Here is a 17,142-nt window from a genome sequence, read left to right on the forward strand (position 1 = left end):
CCAAATGCAGCGGAACTGTAGACTTTGTGTGTACCTTGCAGCTACTCGGAACGTTTTTGCAAAGGAACAGAACACCACAGAAGAAAATACAAACGCACAAACCGAAGTTGTTGTTTTTTTTTGCTGTTTTTCTCTGTTTTTTCTCTCTTTAGTTTGTGCAGAATGTCAGATGAAGAAGAAGACTATATGTCTGATGCATTTCTTAGCAAACTGTAAGTGTTTTGGCTCTGGTGTTTACTGTAAAATGTTCATATTGACAACAATGTTCGGTCAGTGCCATGAAACTGTTGTTGAATCGAGTATATTCCGATATTGAGCTATAAAAACAAAGAAGCAGGGTGTCGTTGCTCTCAGAATAGTTATCGGTATTTTTTACACCCGTGTAACGTTTTTCTTTGTCCCTCCGACTGTCAGTCAAGATGTGAAACCGGGAGTCAGCATGGTGAGGCGGGTAAAAGAAGCAATGAAGAGGGAGGAGAAGCAAAAGGAAAAGAATGTTAAGAACCGTCAGAAGAGCTACAAGGAGCAGGAGAGCGAAAGCCGAGAAGTGGCTTTACAGAGCTCCATCAGCAATGAAAACAAAGGGTTTGCACTTCTGCAGAAAATGGGCTACAAAGCTGGGCAAGGACTTGGGAAGCAGGGCAAGTTTGTTCTTCGCTAAATTGTGAATTTGCTTTGCATTTGTAGTGTGCACTGATGTTAATCTTTGTTACCCCTATAGGAGCAGGAAGAGTTGATCCAATCCCACTAAATATCAAAACAGGTAGGAAATGTTATTTTAAAATGAGTATTTAGTGATGTTGTGTACAGCCTAGCTGAATGATTGCAGCACTTTTCTGTTTATAATCAGACAGAGGGGGTATTGGAATGGAAGAGATGAAGAAAAGAAAAGCTGAAGAGGAACTGGAGCATTATAGGCAGAAAGTACGAGCCAAACAACAGAATGAGACCAAATCTCTGGAAGATTTCAGGTGAAGCATGCAGCTACCTCTAAACGTTGTCCCCTCCCCCTCTTATAGTCTGTGTTTTTAACTTTTTCCTTTTTTTGCGTTTTCAGGTCAAGAGTAAGGACGGAAAGAGAGGAGCGAAAGATTGAAGGAGACCTCAGGAGGAGTCAGCGAGCTTGCGAACAGCTTGACAGTCAAAAGGTGGAAAGAATTATGAGTATAGCTCCTTATGGACTCCTCTGCACATCACAGTGCTAGTGTTAGTAGCAGGTCTCTCTCTAATCAGTCTCTTACCAGTGAAAGGAGGAAAATTATAGACCACTGACACAAAGTATCTCCTAGCTGAGGTTTCTTCTCTTTTCAGGGGATAACTGCTCCGAGAGAAGACTGGTACTGGCCTAAAGCAAACTCTGATGAAGAAGAGGACGATCTTAAAGAGGAGGATGAGGATGAAGAGGAGGTTACAGAACTCACTGTAAGTATTTTATTTTAGACAATCAAAATTAATGTATGTTATTCATAGTTGGGGTTTTTTGTTGTTGTTTTTTTACCAAAACAGCAATTGTGGTACTGTCTGAGGAAGTGCAGAGCAGTATGTGTAGGACATGTATTAGGATAGCAAGATGATGTTGAGGTGTACAGTGGGAGTGACAGATTTGTTCAAGATGGGGGTGGGATTACATTAGGGATTGGCTCTGAGCCCCCTCTTGTTTGCAATGTGATGGGCAGATGATGTCAGACAGGAGTCTCTGTGGCCTATGATATTTGCAGATGACATTGAAATTTGTAGTAGAGAGCAGGTAGAAAAGCCTGGAGAGGTGAATGTCTCTCAAGAGAAATGAAAGACAGTGGATGCAAGACAGAATACATGTGTGTGAATGAGAGGGAGATGGGTGAAAATGCAAGGAGTAGCTTTAGTGAAGATGGATGAGTTTAAACCATCAAAATCACCAGACAGTGCACAACAGAGGTGAAGAAGAGAGCATAGAGTGCATTGGATGGAGATCAGTGCTGAAGTGTGTTTTCTAACAGAAGGATAGCAGCAAGAGTAAATGAAAAGATGGTAGGAAGACCTGCTATGATGTGTTGAATTAATGAAAAGAAATATTTTCAATTAAATTTTCATATCTAATACTCATATACTCTGGATTAGAAATGAGTACATCAGAGGGACAACTCAGGTTGAGCTGAAAAAACATAAATGCATCTTATAGGATTTAATGGCAAAATTATCCCAATGAATATTAAATGTGATATGTGGTTCTCTGTTGCAGTCTTTTGATAAACTACAAATTTTGACATCCTATTTGAGAGGAGTCCATTTTTATTGCATATGGTGTGGGACCACCTATAATGGTAGGTGTGATGTCTTGTCTTTAGTGCTGTAGCTTTTAAGGTTCTTTTGTATTGCCATTGCTCATACTGTGTATGTGTATATAATGTATTGATTTCTATTTTACAGATGAAGAGGACTTGTGCGCTAACTGTCCTGGGGATACAGCAGCAGACCATGAATAAAATGAATGAAAACCAGTCTGCACAAGTTTCCTGTAAAGAGAAAAAAAAAGTATAAATGTTTGATCATAAAAATATTGTGTATATGTGAATGCACTTTGATATGTGAGTCAGGTTCATCGGACTACAAAAACAGCCAAGGCAATAAAGTGATCAGAAATTAAGTTCTTTAATCATCCAGTTTTAATCTGCTGTCTTTCATTGAAAGACCATCAAGTTTGTATTTGTTGTATACATTTCTGTTTTTTGGGTTGTTGTTGTTGTTTTTTTTCATTTATAAATTAGGATGTCTTTCAATATTTCTATTTTATAAAGATGAATACAAATTGTGTTACATATTTCAAGATCAATTGTATTTATCTGTCTTCATTAAACGTTTTAAGAATGCTACCATTTTGACTTTTTGTATATTCTATGATTTGTTGTGAGTTTATATCAGCCATACTTCTTTTCATTACTATTACTTTAAAAAATTCTGATGCGTAAATTGGGCAATAATAATAATAATTTACATGTCTGAAATACTTAAGGATTTTTGGTTTATATGTTATTGTCACTATGACATCGCCACATCTCTACGTTTGGCGCTTGACAAAAGAACTACAGTTCCCATGAAACTTAGCGATGGGAGCTGCTCTTAAACATCTTGGGACATGTAGTCATTCAATCCTAACATGCGTAAGTTTAAAAAAACACGAACAGGTAATCATATATTACTGACGTTAAAATTCCGAGCTTTAACATTAGTTAAACTACAAAAAACAATCTAAAACAACTATTGATAAAGCAAACAGCTATTCTCCCAAAACAGCATCGTTGCTACTCAGTTTTCCTGTACTATAACTCACACTTTCTCTGTTGTTATACTTTATTTTGATATCTTCCACCCAACTCTGCTAGTTTCAGCGTACAGCTTCAAACCATTTCTTTTTTTTATAAAACTTTACTGAACAAAACGTGGTTGATATGTCGGACATTACTTGAAAGCACCATGTGACGTTTACGGAGAAAACGAAACCTAAACTGACATGGAAAGGAAAAACGGAAACCATGTTTTATTTTGAGATTTGTACTTTGCTCTCTATTTTTATGAATTTTGTGTAAATATTCCGACTCCCGACAAACTTAGGATGGAAAACTACATAGCTAAGTTAAACGAGTATGCACAGAAACAGCGGCTGGCGCTCCAGTTTGTGGAGGTTGGAGCTGCTGGCCCTGACCACATTAAAACGTAAGTTGAACATAGATGGGATCTGCGACCTGGGATGTCGTACGAGTACGTGTGTATTTTTGTAGGATAGACTCTTCAGTGAAACCGTAGTAGGCTGTATTTTCGCTCACTCGCTACCAAATGCACGTTTGTGTACAGTAAATGTATTTTGTACGTCGCTTTAGTCCATTTACTAAATGTCCACAGGTATGTTGATCCTGCAGTATCTTGCTAGTGTGTTGTTTCCACACTTAAACTTTGTCACTCTGCACGCAATTGTAATATTTTGTTACAATTCTTTGTTTACCTCCTACCGTACAAATAAAACATTCCAACCATATGTTAAAAACAGAATATTTTTGAGCAGCAAGTTCTGTGGTCCTGAGTACTTTTTTGCCACGTGTATATAAAGATACAGTAACAGTGTTCCAATTTTTAAAGCTTAAATTGGCCTCCAGTTGTAGAATGGCATATTTAATATTTTGTGTGGGGAAAGTACACTAGGAGTTTACTGTATTTGTCTGTTCAACAGATTTACTATCAGAGTTGTTCTGAATGGTAAAGCCTATCCTGACGCTGTTGGAAAGAACAAGAAGGAAGCCAAGCAGAACGCTGCTAAAAATGCATTGGCAGGCTTGTTGGAGGAATCAGCTGATACTGTAAGATCATTGCACCATTGTATTCACTCACTGTATGTGTGGACATTTGTTTTAATCTGCTGTGTGTTTGTTGGTTACAAACAGACAGAAAATGCTGCAGAAGTTTCTAATACATCAGTTCATCAGAGAAGTGGCAGTAACATCAAGTACACCTGCTGGCTTAATGAGTATGGTCAAAGGAACAGGGTGATTGTAAGGCCCGTGGAGGCTGCCAGACCTGGACCAGATGATGAAAATCAGTAAGTCTACATGATGCATCTAGTTTTGATTGTAGATGTGAATAATCTATTTGAAATCTATTTAATATTTTTCTTTTAATGTTAGATGGTGTAACTTTTTTGTTGGTGACAAGGAGTACCCGGCAGCTTCCGGGAAAACAAGAAGGGAAGCCAAGGAGGAAGCAGCCAAGCTTGTATATCACGATATATGTGGCACTTTAGAGGTAACTAATGGAATATACTGATTGACTTGACATCAAAGAAAACTGGATAAATGGTTTAAATATTTTCATGCATGTTCTAGTAGCATGTTGTTCACTTGTACTTTATATTCCAGACTGGAGATGAGAAAGACATTTTCACATCAAGTCAGCAAAAGGAGGAAACAAAACAAAATGTTGCAGATGTCTGGTGAGTTGAAACAGTGTTTCTTTTTGATGCTTTATCCCTGTGAAGCCTTTTTGTAAACTATGTATTGTTTAAAGTGGTTGAAGTTTCAGTTTTTATGTATTTTTTCTTTGATATTGTAGCCTTCAGATAAAGAGTTTGGCTGTGAAACCTGAAGATAAAAGGTTTACAGAGGTAAATTTCATAGGTCTTGTCAACCACTACTGTCAGAAAACATCCTGCTCCCACACGTTTATTGAAGAGGATATATGTGGACCGCCTCATAATCGACAGTGAGTGTGACCGTCCCCTTACCAGCCATTATAGACAATTTCTGCTAAATGCTGGCTGATGTTTAACAGTTGGTAAATGATGTAAACCAGTTTTTCACTGTTTCACAACAGATTTTCCTACAAATTAGTCATAGATGGCAAGGAATACCCTGTTGGTGAGGGTAACAGCATCAAGGAAGCCAAACAAAATGCAGCTCGATTAGCCTGGTCTGCTCTTCAGGAACAGTCAGACTGGGACAGCAAGGTATTTAACATTTTCTGTTAAGTTAAGAGTACTTTATTGTCTGCCGTAGGGGGAAATCATCCTGGATCGGCCAGCTCCTGCATTGAAACCCCTCCCACACACACATAGTAATAAAAATCAAAGCATAAACCCTAGTTGGGCACACTTTTATAAATACAGACCTTAGAATGCATAAATAATTAAATAAATAGTTGAAGTAGTAGTAGAGTTGTCCTTCAGTCATGAGCTGTTCATTTATCAGTTTAACTGACAAAGGGACAATTGAATATTTGTAGCAGTTATACTGACACAAAGGGAAGTTGTACCTCCTAATAAAATATTGTGGCCTATCGAACCGTAAAAAAATATCTTGGGGAATGTTTATGTTCCTATAATTTTTCCTGCTTTCCTGATTGTTAGATTTCCAAACCTGCTGTCATAGCCTAAGAGACTCTGCAGTAGACAACTGATATAATACCAAAACTAAAAACTCTAAGTCTCCGGGGAAAATGAAGACACTGATAGATTCTCATACACACATGAATGTCCTATGGGTTCTTTTGATATTAAATACACTGAAGAAAAATATAAATGCAACACTTTTGTTTTTGCTCCCATTTTTCATGAGCTGAACTTAAAGATCTGAAACATTTTCTACATACCCAAAGGACCCATTACTATCAAATATTGTTCACAAATCTGTCGAAATCTGTGTTAGTGAGAACTTCTCCTTTGCCACAGGTGTGGCAAAGTTTGTATGTAGAAAATGTTTCAGATTTTTAAGATCAGCTCATGAAAAATGGGAGCAAAAACAAAAGTGTTGCATTTATATTTTTCTTCAGTGTATTTTGGCCATTTAATAGATTGTTGATGTTGGTATTTCCACTATGCACACTATGGTACCACCCCAGGCTCACACTGTCCCCAAAGAATAGTGGGACCCTAGCCTGGTATTTTAGATGCTGCATACACTATTTACATCATTTTATTGCACACTTGAGTTTGAGTTCCCCTAGAAACAAAATTCAGGCGTCCATCTCTGTGTATGTTCACCTAATCCTTTTTGCATGTAATGGTTGAGTAAGCTCTTGGCCTCATCGTAACTTTTTATTATGGAGCACTCTGTCCTATTTGCATATTAAAGTGTTTTCCTCAGATAATTCTTGTAGTATTCTGCCTATTTTGGAGATTTTTCATCAGTCAGATTTTGATGGCCTTACTCGAATAACTAAATCAGAATTTCTTCTGTATGATCATGCAGACTATAATGAGAAGGGTTGTGTTTAACAGCGCCACAACCTCCTTTGTGTTTTCAGATAACTATCAAGTCAGCTGTGTCAGATGATAGAGCACCGTCCAAACTGTCCACACCACCAAGCACACTGTAAGGCTGAGCAGTACTGTAGATGGTAACATGTAATGTTGAAAATACCTATTAATTAGGCATTTTATTTGTCTCAAAGGGACTCTGGTTGTCCAAAATCAAGTAGCAGTACAACAACTACAAATGACTCAGTTGTTTTCTCCCAGTCATCTAACGCTTCCAAGGAGCAGGTTGGTTATATCCCATTCTTTCATCCACTCCTGCCATGGTTCACCAGTTTGTAATGTTGAGGCTGTTGCAGAAGTTTTTTTTAAATTACTGGATTAAATAAAATCAGTTTAAATGTCCGTTCTTGTTCTAAGATCATCGATCTAAAACACGGTGGTTCTTCAAGTCACAAAGGAGTAGAAATAAATCAGAATCATGACGACAACTGGTGAGGACAAACAGTTGCAACAAATAGTTTCAGTTTCAATGTTTGGATTCTCTTTTGTTGGTAAAGTTCTGAATATGTGGCTTGTCTTTATAGTTCTAAGACAAAGAGCTTGATGGTAAAGAAAGAAGCTGAAATCTTTACAGAAGAGAATTTCATAGGACTCATCAATCTCTACTGTCAGAAAACAAAGCATTGCCATGATTACGTCCTAGTGAGCAAATGCGGTCCACCACATAATCCTCAGTGAGTATGACTTAACCTTTTTAACTAAATACACCTTATATAGACTAAATCTATATGTGTGTATATATAAAGCTATTTGTATGGCACAAAACTCTTAAACCTGTTGCTGCTGATATTGTCTCCCTACACAGATTCTTCTACAAAGTAGTCATTGACAACAAGGAATATCCTGTGGGTGAGGGTAAGACTATCAAAGAGGCCAAACAAAATGCTGCTCGGCAGGCGTGGTCTGCTCTTCAGGAACAATCAAATTGGGATAGTAAGGTACTTAATGATCTTTACTTAATGATTTTTGTTTTTATCCACAACCTTGAAATCTTCCATATTCCTCATCCAACACACTCTAGCTTTTTAATTCCTTACTATAAAGGCGGTAAAAGGGTTGCACTACTAAACTTTTCTCAGCATCATTCAACAGAGATGCTTGTGAGAAAGCAAATGTCACACATTTCATTTATCTACCTGCTCCCTACTTGCTGTGTACACATGATGTGTGATGTCAGATTGCATTCACTTCTAATGAGTGGGCATCATTCTTACTGCTTCAAACCCACTTATGCGGGAAGCTCGACTAAACCAAACTGTATTTCCAATAGTGCAAACTAGTCTGAGGCGAATTATTTCCTGCTAGTTGTAAGGTCATAAAAGAGAGGACAGCCAAGTATTTTGTATTGTCCTTTCTCGCTAAGCTGCCTGAACTTCGTGTGTTAAAACAGCTTGAAAAGTGTAAGCTCAGTGTTACAGACAGGGAAGCACAATTTAGGTAAAGGAACAATACTTCATAATCATAATTTTTATAAGTGTCCAAATATTGCTGTATCTCAAAGATTGGATGATGCAGAAATATGTTCCTATCAAAATCATCAGGTATTATTGTACTTATTGAACGTTTTCTTTTTTTTTAAAAAGCATGTGTTTCTAAAGCATACGACCAGATTTGCTAAATAGAGCAAACTAGTGTGTGAGAGCAAACCCCAAATAGAGCTCATAGATGTGGTTAGTTTTAAAATCACGGTTGTTTTCTAAACGTAGGTGCAGTAAGTTAATTTCAAAATCGAGCCCAAAAAAAAAAGGCATGCTTTTTTTGTCTTTTCTTTTTTTAGCGTTATTGGTACAGTTATCAGTAAATGGCATTTGAAAACATTAGTAAATAAGTGTATGTGCTTGATTTAAATATTTTCTTCTCTATGTTTTGCGCTTTGAGAACAGACCTCACAGATTTACATATGCAACCAAAAACAGTCGCAAAAAGCAGACATGCTAAGAGGTTAAATGTGAAAAATATCCAAAAAAACACCTGATGTGGGTTCCAGGATGCTAACATGCTTTTGAAGCCACTGCTGTACTTTACAGAAACCATACAGAAAGTGATTATTGCTGAATATTTTATGTTGTATATTAACCTCCTGGGACCTGGCATCCACATATGTGGACATCACATTTTGAGTTGTCTAGACCAAAATACAAAATTTTGCTCTACAAGGGCCTGATTTCCACTTACGAGGACATTATACTGCCACTGTTCTATCGAAATTTAAAGCGAATGTCCTCATATGTGGCTCTAAAAATCAGAAAAAAAATCATGTAATTCTTTGTTTTTGCATTTCCCAATCAGCCCAAATAGCAAGGAGAAATTAAAAATGCATGCCATGAAAGAGTTCAGGTGTTAGGAGGTTTAAATTATAGCTAAAACTAATGTTTTCAAAAACATTTAGAATTTTTCTGACAGTCTCATTTTAAACGTACATGTATGTGGTTAACCAATGGTTAATTTTGCAGCAGCCAGATGGACAAATAGTAAGGGCGTGTCGTGCATGTTAATAAATATCCCCTGCACTTACCAACAATCATATTATTTTACATTAAAGTGTCCTACTACCAAACGGTGTCTTAGTGTACAGCTGAACATTTTTTTGTTTCTTTCAGCTGGTTTCTTGGTCAGCTGTGTCAGATGATGTTACACCAGTCCAGCTGTCCAGCCCAGCGAGCACACTGTAAGGCAATGGAATGAGCAAGCACACCTAATACTTAAGTTTAATGTGGAGAAAACTGCATGAATGTATCTTGCTGTATTTTCAAAGGATCCCACATGATGCAAAATCAGAAAGAATACCAATGACTTCAAGTGACCCAGTTGTTTCCCCAAAGGTTCAGAGACCTTCCAAGGAACAGGTTTGTTATCCTCTGTGTCTTCTATATCTTTTGTTGTCATGTCCTTTGATACTAACACGGTTATATTAGGATGCTTTTAATTATTTAGCTCCAGTTCTACACTCCTAATTAGTAGTTTTCATAATTGCAATAACAACTTTTCAATAATAATGGGTGATGTATCTATAGTAATATCAAGGTATGAAAATAGTTATTTATTAAAAAATGTGATCACGCAAACACTACATATTGGTGATCATGATCTATTAAAATGTGACAAATGCATTTGACAGTCTTCATAAATTAAATAAATGAAAAACTGATCTGTTTTTTTTTCTCAGTGAAGGTTATTATAGTCAGCTTAAACTAAAATTAGATGTGAAAAAACTGAAATAAAAAATTAAAACTAGACTTTTTTTTTTAAAGTGAAGTGAAATGATTTTGCACAGTTAGGGAAATAAAAAGCTAAACTAAAATACAAATATAGAGGAAATATCTTTAGTTTTAGTATTTAGTTTGTTTAATTCAATCTGCCTGATGAGTCACTGGTGTACATGTTTATTGAGACCCTATATGTCTACAACACTGTGAGTCAACTGCTTTCTTTTTTTCTTGCAATACCTGCACTGATTTTCCTAAATCTTGCCTCTGACATATCCCCTTGATGCAATAATAATTAAAAAGAGTAAAACAAGAACATTCACTTTGGATACTAACTGAAACTAAAGTGAATTAAAAACAAAGTCAGAATAAAATAAAAATTAAAAACTAACAAGAAAAAAAACCCCTCACTAATAACTCCGGTCTCAACGAATGCATCTTAGATTTTGTATGTGTCAATTTCATTCATCGCTTTCTTTTTTGCTGTTCCTGTTTTTGTTTTGTTTTTTTGTTTTTGTTTGTTTGTTTTTTAACATAAAACTCACAGTTGTATAAATAAGTAAAATTAGAAACAGAAGTTCAAGAAAAAATGCCAATGATAGGATTTGCCTTGGGAAGGTAAACCCATGTTGTTTAAACCTCTGAATCCTACAGTCTGATATTCTTTTCTAATTAAAATATAAATGTGGTAAAATCTGTATCACTGCAATACTGGCCAATGATTTTGCACACTGCAGATTTTCCTCACATCAAGCAGGTGGATAATTATGCAAATCTCCTATGAGTAATTTTTACTAAAGGGGATAATATTAGCTAGAAACGGGCTTAACTTTTTCCAAGAATTTGAAAAATAACTGACAATATTATTTTTTCTTGTGATGTTGTTCAAGTATATAATTTTTATCTGTAGGAACTAATCCAACAAGGCTCAACTATGTACTTGTACAAATGAAGGAAAAGTTTCCTTGGGATGATGTATGTGGAAAACATACATAAATATATACATTCTATACAGACAAGAAGTTAGCTAAGGCTCTGGGCAGAAATTGAGTGTGTATTTGTAAAATAGCACCTTACAAACTCTTACAAACTTTCAATACCTGATGATTGACATCAGTGTTTCAAACTACTATTAATAATACCATTTAATAACTAAGTTTGTCTTGTTTGTAACAAATGTTTTGCATCTAATTTAGCCTTATTTCCCCCTTTATTTCTCCCTTTTTAAGGATCAAAATCCTGATTTAAAACCAAAAATAAGGTAAGTCATACTTTGAAACCTGTTGTAAACATCGTTGTGTAATATTTCATCTGACATTATTGCTGATGATGATTTTCCTGGTTAGAATTGCAGCAAATTTCGGTAATGTTTCCAGACACAAAAAAAAGGTATGAAGGACTCACAGAAATTCTGAGTGTTTTCAGTTTTTTGTTTAATACTGGAATTTCAATATGCTGACTTTGCATTGTTTTTAAGGATTTGCACAACTCTGATCTCAAAGAAAAGAGTAAAGAAAGAGGTTCCACCGAGAAAACATCAAGTCAAGTAGTACAATCGAGGTATTAAAAAAACAACAACAACACTACAATGTACTGCTATCATGTTTTTACTACAGTTTATAGTTAAAGGAGAATTTTCTCTTTGTTAGCATTTGTCATTAATAGTAACACCTATGTTAATCTCTACAGGTTTACACTGGAATTCGACTCTATAGAGCGCCTTGGTAAAGGAGCCTTTGGTCGTGTTTATAAGGCAAAACATAAACTGCTGAATAAATATTATGCTATTAAAATTGTTCGCTGCAAAGAGTAAGTAAATATTTAATATAAATATTAAATTTTGTTTATGAAAAAGGTGAATTCCCACTAGCTCTGTACAGGAGATTTGAGAGAGATCTCTTCAGTCTTTCCAAAGCCTCCAATATCTTATGCCTAACAATCTTAGCACACTAGTAGTATACAAGAGTATACAGTAAGGCGGGTGGCAAATTTACTGTCAACTGTTTGGGGATATTTTGCATCTTTTGTTTTTCGGTGTACAAATACATTTACAGTGGGGCAAAAAAGTATTTAGTCAGCCACCGATTGTGCAAGTTCCCCCACTTAAAATGATGACAGAGGTCAGTAATTTGCACCAAAGGGTACACTTCAACTGTGAGAGACAGAATGTGAAAAAAAAATCCATGAATGCACATGGTAGGATTTGTAAAGAATTTATTCGTAAATCAGGGTGGAAAATAAGTATTTGGTCACCTCAAACAAGGAAAATCTCTGGCTCTCACAGACCTGTAACGTCTTCTGTAAGACGCTTTTCTGTCCCCCACTCGTTACCTGTATGAATGGCACCTGTTTGAACTCATCATCTGTATAAAAGACACCTGTCCACAGCCTCAAACAGTCAGACTCCAAACTCCGCCATGGCCAAGACCAAAGAGCTTTCGAAGGACACCAGGAAAAGTATTGTAGACCTGCACCAGACTGGGAAGAGTGAATCTACAATAGGCAAGCAGCTTGGTGTGAAAAAATCAACTGTGGGAGCAATCATCAGAAAATGGAAGACATACAAGACCACTGATAATCTCCCTCGATCTGGGGCTCCACGCAAGATCTCATCCCGTGGGGTCAAAATGATCATGAGAACGGTGAGCAAAGATCCCAGAACCACACGGGGGGACCTGGTGAATGACCTGCAGAGAGCTGGGACCAAAGTAACAAAGGTCACCATCAGTAACACACTACAACGGCAGGGAATCAAATCCCGCAGTGCCAGACGTGTTCCGCTGCTGAAGCCAGTGCATGTCCAGGCCCATCTGAAGTTTGCCAGAGAGCACATGGATGATACAGCAGAGGATTGGGAGAATGTCATGTGGTCAGATGAAACCAAAGTAGAACTTTTTGGTATAAACTCAACTCGTCGTGTTTGGAGGAAGAAGAATACTGAGTTGCATCCCAAGAACACCATACCTACTGTGAAGCATGGGGGTGGAAACATCATGCTATGGGGCTGTTTTTCTGCCAAGGGGACAGGACGACTGATCCGTGTTAAGGACAGAATGAATGGGGCCATGTATCGTGAGATTTTGAGCCAAAACCTCCTTCCATCAGTGAGAACTTTGAAGATGAAACGAGGCTGGGTCTTCCAACATGACAATGATCCAAAACACACCGCCCGGGCAACAAAGGAGTGGCTCCGTAAGAAGCATTTGAAAGTCCTGGAGTGGCCTAGCCAGTCTCCAGACCTCAACCCCATAGAAAATCTGTGGCGGGAGTTGAAAGTCCGTGTTGCTCGGCGACAGCCCCAAAACATCACTGCTCTCGAGAAGATCTGCATGGAGGAATGGGCCAAAATACCAGCTAATGTGTGTGCAAACCTGGTAAAGACCTATAGTAAACGTTTGACCTCTGTTATTGCCAACAAAGGTTATGTTACAAAGTATTGAGTTGTATTTTTGTTATTGACCAAATACTTATTTTCCACCCTGATTTACGAATAAATTCTTTACAAATCCTACCATGTGGATTCATGGATTTTTTTTCACATTCTGTCTCTCACAGTTGAAGTGTACCTCTGGTGCAAATTACTGACCTCTGTCATCATTTTAAGTGGGGGAACTTGCACAATCGGTGGCTGACTAAATACTTTTTTGCCCCACTGTAGGTTTTTGATGTTTTGTTTTTACTTAACATCCATCTGCAGCCTTCATTTTAGCATCAGTAAATGAATTAAGGTGCCAAACGTCTCATCACATTACTGTTTTACACGACTTTGTGCTACTGTCCGCTAATGCTAATGTACCTTTTTTTTTTTTTTAGCATTTGGAAACATTTTTGATAGAAATAGTGGAGAGAGGGAATAATACAACGAGAGAGTAACGCAGCAAATGATCCGAGCAGGAATTTTGTTGTTTAAGGCATTTATCTCCATGTGGTATGCAATCTATCCATTCTAGTATCAGGTCACCCATTAGTATCTAATGTCTTCTTACTTCATAAAGTAATAAATAAACCAATGTTTCTTATACAAAACTGACACAGAATTTTTTTGGGTTAGTTGAAAGTGTACATTCCTCAGTTGCAGCTAGCTTGCTACTTAAGGTTAGTTCTGTGCGTTACATATGCATTTGATGGCTACATCATAGCACAATGACAGCCTAAAGCTATATGAAACTTAGAATTCTTCTGAAAGTGAGGGAGTTGTTATAAGTCTTCACAGAGATACCTTACAGTATTGTTTCCTGATGTATTGAGTCCCTCAGCTGGAAAGTTACAGATGCTTTAAAAGAGATTTAAAGTTTATTGATATTTCTTGTACTTCTTATAATCAGAAAGTCTCTAAGGGAGGTGGTGGCATTATCAGACCTCCATCACACCAACATTGTTCGATACTACACCTGTTGGATTCAGGATTTAGAATACCAAATGGACAGTACAGGCGACACCTACAGTACTTCGCAGTAAGTCACATTACTTCATTATTAATATTATTATGTCTTAACATTGCATCACATGTGGTGTAAATGACAGAGGAAGCATTCACTTCACACTTTAGTTTCTTGTCTGTTACCTTGATGTACATTTTTGAAGACTGGACACATGTTTTCTCTTTGTGGCTAAAATTATACTAAAATTAATCAATATTACAGTTTATTATAGCAACACACATTGCGCCACAGTTTTCTGTCTTCTTGATTTTTACAGTAGTTTACAGAGTGTTGCCTCACCATTGAGGATAAAGTAAAGGTTCATAATTCCTTCATTTGTGTTTTTTTATTTTCAAGGTCTGCTAGTGATTCATCTGAAAAGTGCCTCTATATTCAGATGGAGCTGTGTGATACTAAAACACTTAGAGTGTGGATAGACGAGAAGAATACTCAGAATGTGAAGAAATCTCTGCGAGACTCAAGGAGAAAGGAAGAGAGCCTAATCATTGCTCAGCAAATAGCCAGTGGAGTCGAGTACATTCACTCAAAGATGCTCATCCACAGAGACCTGAAGGTGAGACAAAGAGGAGAAGACGGTTGTTTGTTGCTGCACATCTCATACAGAGGTAGACGTTTATTTGTGCCTTTTCTTAAAATGTATAGCCTGCCAACATCATGTTTGGACGGGATGGAGAAGTGAAGATTGGAGACTTTGGCCTGGTCACTGCTGAGATTGACAATGATGCTGAGAATCTACTGGAAAGAAGTGCTTACAAAGGAACACCATCTTATATGGCTCCCGAGCAGGTTGAATAATCTAAATTGAAATTTAGTGTCTTACCCATTAATAAATATTAGGTAGTAAGAGAAGACATTAAAGACACTTTTTTTAAAGGTTGTCAACACCATAGGGCAATGCACCTTCTTTCTTGTACTACTAAAAAACTATTTTACTACTGTTGCAAGTAAATAGGAAAACCATTTAAATCAACTGCCTTAAAACCAAAGAAGCATTGGGTTGACTATTAAACTAGTTTCTAATGCCCAATGTCCTTAAGGGTTAGTCCACCCATATTGAAAAGAGATAGTAAAAACCTTTTTTTGTCTTCTATTATTTACTCACAAAATTGGCCGTTTTTTGTTTTTCTCTTTTTAATGACAGAAAAGCAAGAGCCATTACGACCGAAAAGTAGACATATTTGCTTTGGGGTTGATATATTTTGAACTTCTTTGGAATCTCCCTGTTGGCCCTGAAAGAAAAGCGGTGAGTTTTTCCAAAGCTTATGCAAAATGTTGCTGCAAACTTGCTCTGTTAATAATGGTTTTCTCAGTTTGTGTCATAGGAAGCAGAATGTTGATATAAATCAAATTTAATGTGTATTATTTTTTTTATTTAATATTGTTTAATAAATGAACAGATCATCATTTTTATCCCTTCTCTCATTATATAAATGCCAGGTTTGGGACAATGCCCGAAGCCAGAAACTTCCTCAAGGGTTTTTGAATAATTTTCCACAAGAGGTACATCACCATTATTTTAAGTTTACTATATAAACATTTCCAGCAATCATCTATTTCCATCAAAGGATGAAGAGCCACAACTGTTGATCGTTAATAGCAAAAATGACCAAGCAGGACTGTCTTAGAACCTGAAAGTTTTCTTTGTTTAATTTCCCAAGTAAAGTATAAATGTGGCAAATAATATATACTGGACTTTCACAATAAATGACAGCATTGATTGATATTGATATTGATTTCACACTGTTTTCTTCTTATGTCTAATTGCAGCATCAAATCATAAAGGCAATGCTGTGTGCGAAGCCAGAAAACCGTCCGGAAGCAAGTAAACTAAAGGAGGAGCTGAAAGAGTACTCTGATGCACTTTTAATGCAAAAACAAATGCTTCGAAATAGTAACACAGTTTGACAGTTATAAGGACTTTAATGAAAAGTCTAAAAAAGAACACTCAGTTTAGTCATTTCATGCATGACTGTATTCAATACAAATCATGTCATGCAGTGCATGTGTGGATGTTTTGAATGCTTTCTTTTCATGGTCTGATGCATCATCAGATATAGTTGTATTTATGGAGTGCTTGGTTTAAAGAAAGGCTGATGAAGTGATTCATGTTATAATATATGAATGAAATACAAATTAAATTTGTGTCATTATTCACTTGTTGTCTACACTTATATAAATTATTTGTTTTATCCTGTAATATTTTGTAATAAAAGTGATGTCATACTTGTATAGTTTTGTAAATAATAATAATAATAACAATAATAACAATAATAACAATAATAATTAAAAACGAAAAAAAAAGAACTCCAGATGAATGACTGCAATGTGAAATAGTGCAATAAAAAACGTTACAAGGTGACTTGGGTTCATCCTTTCAGCTGTGTGGAGGGAGTAGCATGCTGGTTATGGTAGTTTCCATACAGTTGGGCCACTTTGTATTACAGTAAGTGGTTTAGGGTGTCATGTGAGTAATTTCATCCATTGAAAGATTAAATATACTGGTAAGTGAATAAATCCTTCTCTCAGATTTTTATTGTGAAGTCACTGCGTACGATAGATTTGCCATGGAGTACTGCAAAACTGAATTTTGAGTCTTCCCATGATGGGTATTTCTTCTTTACTCACTTTCTTTTCACTCTCTGTTTATACACCACTCTGCATTCAGCCATTGGTTATTTATTTATTTATTTTTTATCTCTGGCTCTCTTCCATA

General features: G+C 36.6%; 2 protein-coding genes across 3 annotated transcripts; both read left to right on the forward strand.

Moving 5' to 3' along the window:
• Positions 1 to 50: 50 nt before the first annotated feature.
• On the forward strand, positions 51 to 2,852 carry gpatch11 (G patch domain containing 11). Its single transcript, XM_085428574.1, has 8 exons — positions 51 to 212; positions 415 to 641; positions 722 to 763; positions 851 to 971; positions 1,058 to 1,148; positions 1,312 to 1,422; positions 2,222 to 2,303; positions 2,410 to 2,852. Exons 1-8 carry the CDS (start codon positions 163 to 165, stop codon positions 2,463 to 2,465), a joined length of 780 nt encoding a protein of 259 aa, XP_085284700.1. The 5' UTR covers positions 51 to 162; the 3' UTR covers positions 2,466 to 2,852.
• Positions 2,853 to 3,450: 598 nt separating this feature from the next.
• LOC146655882 (interferon-induced, double-stranded RNA-activated protein kinase-like) lies at positions 3,451 to 16,782 on the forward strand. 2 transcript variants are annotated; one of them, XM_085428576.1, is made up of 24 exons: positions 3,452 to 3,693; positions 4,205 to 4,331; positions 4,416 to 4,570; positions 4,656 to 4,773; positions 4,887 to 4,960; positions 5,080 to 5,229; positions 5,341 to 5,473; positions 6,769 to 6,836; positions 6,916 to 7,006; positions 7,139 to 7,212; positions 7,306 to 7,455; positions 7,587 to 7,719; positions 9,382 to 9,449; positions 9,537 to 9,627; positions 11,217 to 11,248; positions 11,334 to 11,376; positions 11,465 to 11,547; positions 11,677 to 11,796; positions 14,313 to 14,441; positions 14,766 to 14,982; positions 15,072 to 15,215; positions 15,571 to 15,672; positions 15,867 to 15,929; positions 16,197 to 16,782. In XM_085428576.1, exons 1-24 carry the CDS (start codon positions 3,593 to 3,595, stop codon positions 16,332 to 16,334), a joined length of 2,604 nt encoding a protein of 867 aa, XP_085284702.1. In that variant the 5' UTR covers positions 3,452 to 3,592; the 3' UTR covers positions 16,335 to 16,782. The 2 variants fall into 2 exon arrangements, with proteins under 2 accessions (XP_085284701.1, XP_085284702.1); XM_085428575.1 differs by having other exon boundaries at positions 3,451 to 3,693; positions 4,205 to 4,570.
• Positions 16,783 to 17,142: the final 360 nt, after the last annotated feature.

Source organism: Rhamphochromis longiceps, linkage group LG13, assembly GCF_057381845.1.
Source record: "Rhamphochromis longiceps isolate RC_006_pf linkage group LG13, R_longiceps_female_GT1.1, whole genome shotgun sequence".
Lineage (NCBI taxonomy): Eukaryota > Metazoa > Chordata > Actinopteri > Cichliformes > Cichlidae > Rhamphochromis > Rhamphochromis longiceps.